Raw genomic sequence first — 8,548 nt, forward strand, 5'->3', positions numbered from 1 at the left:
ACAAGAGGCTTTACAAAAGAATAAGAATATGGAACATTTCACATTCTTACTTGGTTTAACCTTACATGTTATATCTTATCATATTTCTAATTCAATTGAAATTAGCACGTGCTCCTGCTGAAATAGGATGAGGATAATCGTTGGTGTAAGTTTCGGTGTGCCGAACGTTCGTCTGGCTCTTTGTTCTGCACGATCGGTGTATGGGAAGTGAACGACAGAATACACTCTGACGCTCAACTCAGAATCTTTCTCTGTAAGCCTTTAGTAATTTAATCGTGAGTAAAAGTGAGTTTACCTCGAAATTAAACTCTTATTTATAGAGTTTAGAAGAATCTAACCAATAATTTACCTCTTATGGATCATTAATGCAAACCTTAATTGCTCATCAGTAGCCGTTGTAGCATTAATTGCGTCTTAATTCTGTCCAACTCTTGTCGGGACTGAGCGGCCGTAAGATGTTTTCTCGCGCTTTAACCGCTCGGTTCTTTTCATCCATTTTATCATCGAATCCTATCAGTCGGCTATAGGCCCATAGTAACATCATGCATCCCAGTTACACGGACCTTTTCATGTTTGTTTTAAACATAAGATCAAAAAATCTATCCATTATAAAAATCACATGCCACAAATGGATGATAAACCATCATTTAATTTTAAAAACCTTACCTTTTCAACATGAGCATAGATTTTTACTAATGAGGAATTTATCAAGAAAAATAAGTTATTCCATTGGGAACACATCTGATTTATGTTGGCACACTAGTGCAAAAAGGACTTTAGATGTATGTTATTTTGGGCTTTTAACGTCTGATCTCTGTCCGACGTTTATATGGGTGACGTTAATGAGACGTCGGACCCTTTAGGCCAGGCGTCTCTATAGACGTCGGACCTATATAGGTCTGACGTCTCTATAGACGTCGGACCTATATAGGTCTGACGTCTATATAGACGTCCGATCCATACAGGTTAGACGTCTCTGAGGTTGCTCCTGACTCATGGTGATTCGAGTTTACAACTTTATATATTAGTTGAAGAGAATGTATTGTATATTTTTTTTATTGGATGATTTTAAAAACGTAGTGGAGGGAATTGGAGGAGTACAAAATGCAAGAAATCGCCGTCATAGAACGCCGCCTAAAGACACAAGAATAACTGCACCAAAACCCAACAAAAACGCATTGTAATCGGTTCAAATGAAAGATAATGCATCAAAGAGTGATGTAATCGGAGTAAAATTAATTTAAAACGGTGCAAAAGGGAGAAAACGAACCTCAAAAGCGTAACCCGTAGAGAGAAAACGCGACGAAGATGATGAACAATGAGTGCATGTAACGGTTGTCTCGCGTTCGCGGTGTTTTAATGCCAAAATTTAGACGTCGGTTCCCCCAATTAACAGACGTCTAAAGTGCTTTAGAAGTCGGATTGGCAGGATCAGATGTCTAAATAGAGTCAAAAAGTGACTTTTTAAATTTCTGGATTTAGGGTTTAGACGTCGGTTTCCCCAATTAACAGACATCTAAAGTGCTTCAAAAGTCGGAGTGGCGGGATCAGACGTCTAAATGGAGTCAAAAAGTGACTTCTTAAATTTATGGATTTAGGGTTTAGACGTCGGTTCCCCCAATTAACAGACGTCTAAAGTGATTCAGAAGTCGGAGTGGCGGGATCAGACGTCTAAATGGAATCAAAAAGTGATTTTTTAAATTTTTGGATTTAGGGTTTAGACGTCGGTTCCCCAATTAATAGACGTCTAAAGTGCTTCAGAAGTCGGAGTGGCGGGATCAGACGTTTAAATGGAGTCAAAAAGTGACTTTTTAAATTTCTGGGTTTAGGGTTTAGACGTCGTTCCCCCAATTAACAGACGTCTAAAGTGCTTAAGAAGTCGGTTCCCTCCATAACAGACGTCTAAATAGAAAAAAAAAAACTTATTTTTTTTATACTTTTTTGTTTAGTTTTGGCGTCTATTCGGTAGAGCCGACGTATATGAGTATTTAGACGTCGGGCCCTTCCATAACCGACGTCTAAATAGTTGTTTTATTTACAAAAATTGTCACCGATCATTTTTTATGTTGGATATTCGAGGGTCAAACGTCTAAAGGGTAACGTTAAAGGTCATTTTGACACTAGTGACAATTAACTGTGTAATTCTTATTTTATACAAATATAGATATAATGTGAGATATTAACAATGAAAGCGGTTAATTTAGAAATATGATTCCTTTTTGCAACCATTTATCAGACCAGTTTTGACACTATTTTTTAATATAATGTGAGTATTAACATTAATGTTTGGACGGACGTCAAAGATTGTAATATTGAACCGATTCATATAGAAAAAGACCACTAAAAAAAGAGAAAATACTAAAAAAAATTAAGATAGATGAAGAGAAAATAAAATATAGAGAGGAGATAAAGAAAAAATAATAATTATTTTAGTTAAATTTCCGTTATCTCTATTATTGTCAACCAAAAGTTCCATACATTCTTAACACCATTTTTTTTATTGCGGGGAAAAAATAAAATGATAAAAAAAATAGATAAATTAAGAAATGAGAAATAATTGAGAATAAAAAAATAAAATAGAGAGGAGATAAAAAAATAGATGAAGAGAAAATAAAATATAGAGAGGAGATAAAGAAAAAATAATAATTATTTTAGTTAAATTTCCGTTATCTCTATTATTGTCAACCAAAAGTTCCATACATTCTTAACACCATTTTTTTTATTGCGGGGAAAAAATAAAATGATAAAAAAATAGATAAATTAAGAAATGAGAAATAATTGAGAATAAAATAATGTGTTGGATTGTTGGTGAAGAAAAATAAGTGAAATATAGAGAAAGGTATTTTTATAAACATTTTTAGTGAGATCATCAAATATTAATTAGTTTGATTTTATAATCCTTCTTTGCGATTGGAAAAAGAGTTGAAAACTTGAATGGATGTCTCTCCAGCAAGAAAAACATAGGAAGGATACTAAGGTAAGGAAGGATAAGAAGGTAACTGCAGAAGATGACAATAACAATTAAGTTTTCGTGTAACTCATATAACTGCGTAATAAAGAAGAGGACCACACGTTATTAATGAGTGTAAATAACTAATTCATTACTTCATCAAATATTTAGGTTTTGTTCTCTAGCAACCTTAATTTTTTCCTCTGTCCACTTATGAGAAACGATGTAAAATTCAGTGTGTTCATTTATTGGCAATCTGTTTGATATTTGATTCCATCTGAAGAAACAACATATCTGAAACAACACTGAATAGGTAGAGAGAATTAAATCATTGATTTCGAAGAAAGGGTTGGGTGTGAACATGGATGGATCTTTTCTTAAGGAGCACATTGTGTGAAATGTGAGGGTAAGTAATGGAGAATGGGGACATGCTGGGTCCATTAATGAGCTAAAGGAAAAGGAGTGTGTACTGGCAACAATCACGGAAAGGTACACCTTTTTGAACTATTGTACCGCACCAACAAAACCAGAGACATAGTTTTGGCTATTCCCAACAAGGAAAGGTTATAACTTCAAGGATTTTCATGTTAAAGCCACAGTGAAGTTAGGTCATGACAACCCAATACGAATCATTCTTTGTGGGTCATCAATCATGTTTTCCAATTGCTTTCTCTCAAAACTCATGACCATGGAGTGGACAACATTCTCCACTTGGTCAAATTAATGCACTATTTCTACACCTTTGAAAACCTCTTTTTCATACCACTTCTGCTCTTGATCAATTTTCCATTTTTCTTAGCCTGCTTTCAAACAACTGCTTTCTCAGGAAAATTCATTTGGAAGTGCACCTTACTGTGCAAGTGCAACTAAATTTCAGTTGTTTGCATCACCAACAGAGTATGTCTCTTCTAGTTCTGTGGAGGCGCATGCTTTCTTGAATCACTCACATTCCCCAAAATGATTATGTGGCCACGTTTTTCAGAAATATACTGGCCTCAAATCAATATATGATCATGTTAAAAGAGAAAATTGTCAAGGAAAAGAAATCACTACTTCAAATCCTCTCACCAAAAGAACGACATATGATCTTTATAAATAGAAGGCTAAATAGGAATGGTTGAATTGGGTGCAAATCTCAGTACCTTTTGATTTGAAGAAGAATATATGTTCTTCATGCCTTTGACCAGTTTTTCATTCTTGGGACACAGTTCACCATACAGAGAAATGCCTCAGAAAATTAGGTTGTACGTTCCTATCAAGAGCTTGATTTTCAAGAATTTTACCAACCAATACGTGTGATATTTTTTTCGTTCTTTTTATATAGCGTTGTTCACAGAAAGTCCTGAACAAAAATTAGAATAGATCCCAGGTCTTATCTTGTTTAATCGAAGAAAAAGTGACATACTCTGTCTTATCTGAAACCTCCACATTATAAAAAGAAAAAAACTTTACCAAATAAAGCTCTTGCTAAAATTAAAATCATTAATTCAATCTCAAAAAACAAATTGGGTTCAACATCTGCTACTTTCTTTTGCATGTCAAAATCAACAAGAGGAGGAAGAGCCATCCAAATTGAATTTTGTTTCCAATCAATACCAACATCTACAAACTCCTTCACAGTTTACATACTACACAGAGATGGACTAAATCAAATGAAAAGGCCCTCAATATTATCCGAATTAACCTGCAAGCCTATCTATCCCCTTATTCTTTTTTCCTACTTTGTTTTCTTACAATCTTTCTCGGGGTGAACAATGAATATACATTGGCACAACAAATGGTGGCAACTAGCAAGCACAAGCAGCCAAGTTTTCGGAACCCAGGTTGTTTGTGTATTTTTACATTGCGAAACCTTGACCCTTTTGACAACCTGGGAGGCAGCTAATTATAAATACAAAGGGATCGGTAGCTGCGGCGGTTTGGGCAGCCGCTTCTGCTTCTCCAATTCCACTGTGACAACAACGTTGTCCGGCCTTGAAGGCTGGCACGGACACGGCATGGCTATGAACCTGGGCACGTCATCCCCCGGCATCAACACTGGCAAGCTCGGTCCCCTGTTCTGCCGCAATTCCTAACGAAAAGAAAAACTGTAAGAAAAAAAAAAGCATACTTTGGTAAAGAAAAGGAATTTGGTAAGAGGATATATAGATAGGTACCGTGGAGTGTTTAGATTTGGTGGGATCGGAGGAATGCATTTGGGGATCGGAATGAGAGAAAGATTGACGAAGGGAACGGATCCTGTCCCAGTGGTAGCAGCAAGAGAGGACGCCACTGAGGGTGAAGATGATGATCAAGAGAAGGGCAGTGCCCAAGGGGAAGCCAAGGGACGGTCGAGATGCGTCGACATGCGGCGGCGAAATATCTGGGCTTTCCATCATGTGGTTCCCACTCTCATGTGCGTGAGGAAGAAAACAGAAGAGAAGAGAAGAAGGTTGAGTGGGTGAATGCGAAGAGGGTGGCAGTATATAAAGAGGAAGAATGGAAAGGAAGCAAATTGAAGTTGGTAACTCAGGAGGAGTGAAGTCACCTTCAGTCTTGCCCATAGTACGGAATGATTGTGGGGACCACTCTTGTTCGTGTTTTATTTAGGTTCTTGTTCGGTGGTTGTTACAAAAACATTACGCGTTTCAATCAAGTGAGCCGCGACGCCCCGATAATGTACTGTAGTTTTTCTTTTCTTTTCTTTTCTTATTCCCGATTTCCTTTCTCAACACAAATCATATACACCTCTTAAAACTAATAAAATTATATAAGCTTCCAAATTTAATTTTTATATCAATTAAGCTATTAACATATATGTTATCAATTTATAACATATTTTTAAACTCTTATGATATTTAAAAACATATTTTAAAGCTTACATTTAATGCTGGTCTTCTGAATATATTTAAATTAAGAGCAAGCTCAAATATAAAGAGAAGAATGAAAAAGTTACGATGAGAACATAAAAGTGTGATCGAAAAGAGTAAAAGAGATAAAATTAGATGATGTCAGTAATGTTAATAATTTATATTTAATTGAATATTTAAAAGTAGTGTCAAATATTAAAATAATAGAAAGGGGTCAAGTTGAAGGAATAAATGGAAAATGACATGTTTAGTATTTACTCAAGAAATACGAGAGATGTTTCAATTAATTTATTTGGTGAACCATAGGGGGAAATGTTGGTTTCATGTATATGATTTTAGGAGTTATTTCTTTTTTTTTTCATAAACTAAATAAAGTTGAGATAAAGTTACGGTGCTTGTTTTTATTTGCATTAAATGGAAGTTTAACATTTTCAATACATAAATGTAAGCAATGAGAGTGTTTTGTTGATATTGAATGAGTTATAGTTGAATGGTTACCTAGATACACACTTGGTTCTTTTTTTCTTTTTCCTTTTTCGTGTTGTTGACAACAATTTGTAGTGTTGATTTTAATTAAATGAAAACGAAAACTTTACTAAAAGAAAATACATTCCCTACTTTATATATTATGCATGCAATAAATATTTAATTTCCTAATAAAACCTAGTGTTTATATTACAAATGTTATGTTTTAAATGGGTCATATTAAACACGAAGTTAACAGTTGTATTCTAATTTATAATTAAATATCAATGGTTTATTTTTATTTTTATTTACCTGGTCATAAATATTAGATGCTATCAATTATTTAAAACTAATACCTTTACCAGTGCACTTGTTTGTGTGGCGTTTTAAGTTTATACAAAATCTCTTATAAATATAATAATAAACTAATATTTTAATTTTTTTCATTGTAAGAAATACATGTTTATATAATATTAAACTTTAGAATAATAAATATTTTTAAATATATAAGTTATCTTACGATTAAATATACATACTATATATGAGATTTATGATAAATAAGTTATAATGTGATATATTGTTATGATAAATCTTTATAATTTATTTTAATAAATATTTAAATTTAAGTTCGAAGTAAAAATATTAAAAGTGATTGATGAAGAGATAAGAAATTAAGTTAATTCGTTTCTCTTATTTAGTTATTACTTGTTGAATCATTAAGCAGATAATAAGTTATAAAAGATACATTAGATATACACATTAATTAAAAGCGTATTCAGATTTTGAATTTATATATTCGAAGCTAATTTTGGATAGTCAATTACAACTTGTTAAAGAATTCAAATAAAAAAAAAAAGGTATAAGATAATATAACATGTGCATATTAGGAAAGTGAAGTCCACTTTATAAGGGAAAAAAATATTTAAATGAAAGTAAATATGTGAGGGGGTGAAGGTGTGAGGAAGAACATAGTCTTATACACATCTATTTCAGGGGTTCCTGCATGTCATTCAACTATATCCTAATATAATTAGATATTAATATTAGAATGCAAATGGATAGGAAATGAATAATTTATAAACACGAAAATCATTCAAACTTAACTTGTTAAGATCAGATTGAATGTGTATATGATATATCAACTCTAGTTTTTTGTTCGGGGTTCATATGTGTCTGATATATATTCTAGCCTCCTCTAATTAGCAACACAATTAGGGTAGAAAAGACTCTTAATCGCGATCAATTAATAGTTAAAATATATGCATGTGCCTACCATAAATATTTTTTTATAATAATTTTTAAAACTATCTTCCCAAAAAAATTCGCATTATGTATAAAACGATAAGATAAGAAGACATGAATACTTATCTTTCCTTGAATGAAAACTATACATTTTTTACTTTAATGAGTAGTGTCCATGCATGGACGGTTGGACACATTAAATATAGTGAATACATAGATTAGATAAGATTGAATATTAGCAGTAAAAATAATTGAAGATATTGATTTCAATTTGTATCCATGGCCAGTTGGAAACATGGAAAATATTGACTACATTCATTTGGAATAATGAATATTAAAAGTAAGAATAATATATATGTTTGACTATTAGATTATAGATATTATAGTAAAGAGTAATGTTTTGCGTGGAGAGCAGGTGATTAAGATTGCGGAGTAAGATGGATAGCTCCATAAGTGGAGGAGGGGAAATAGTATAGAATGAGATTATTTATTGAAGATGGAATATTGAAATGGAAAAAATTTGACCAAAATAATAAAAAAGAAAGATGAAGCAGAGTGAGAGGCAAGAAAATGGTGGGAACATGATGAAGGTAACTATATGCGGCTATTCGAATGCATGAAAGGCTGCGTGCTTGTGGCCATAAATGGCTTCCACCATTTCTGTCTGTGCCCTATCCCCTTCCCTATTTCACCCTTCTTTTCTCTCTCTCACCTGCATGCCCTTTAACTTTTATAATTTATACTCATTTTCTAAATATATAAACTTATTTAATTTCTCATTTTATTACATTTTTAAATCATGGGTTGCCACCTATTTATTTCCTCCATTATTTCAAAATGTTATAATATTTGCATGTGATGTTTTTTTGTTATTAGCGTTTACATGTGATGTTTTTTTGTTATATGTGATGTTGTATAGTAAGTGTGTAAAAAACTACTGTCAATGACACGTAACTTTCTTCATAGATAAGATGACACGTATGTTTGCACTCCTGATTCTCAACAGAGAACATTATCACTACAGTAATAAATTGATAGGTAA

General features: G+C 32.9%; 1 protein-coding gene across 1 annotated transcript; it reads right to left on the minus strand.

Moving 5' to 3' along the window:
* Positions 1–4,507: 4,507 nt before the first annotated feature.
* LOC124822005 (uncharacterized protein At5g65660-like) lies at positions 4,508–5,508 on the minus strand. Its single transcript, XM_047293961.2, has 2 exons — positions 5,107–5,508; positions 4,508–5,021 (listed from the first exon to the last, which is right to left on the minus strand). Exons 1-2 carry the CDS (start codon positions 5,491–5,493, stop codon positions 4,836–4,838), a joined length of 573 nt encoding a protein of 190 aa, XP_047149917.1. The 5' UTR covers positions 5,494–5,508; the 3' UTR covers positions 4,508–4,835.
* Positions 5,509–8,548: the final 3,040 nt, after the last annotated feature.

The sequence above is a fragment of the Vigna umbellata genome, chromosome 1 (genome assembly GCF_029865625.1).
Source record: "Vigna umbellata cultivar VRB3 chromosome 1, Vumbellata_1.0, whole genome shotgun sequence".
Lineage (NCBI taxonomy): Eukaryota > Viridiplantae > Streptophyta > Magnoliopsida > Fabales > Fabaceae > Vigna > Vigna umbellata.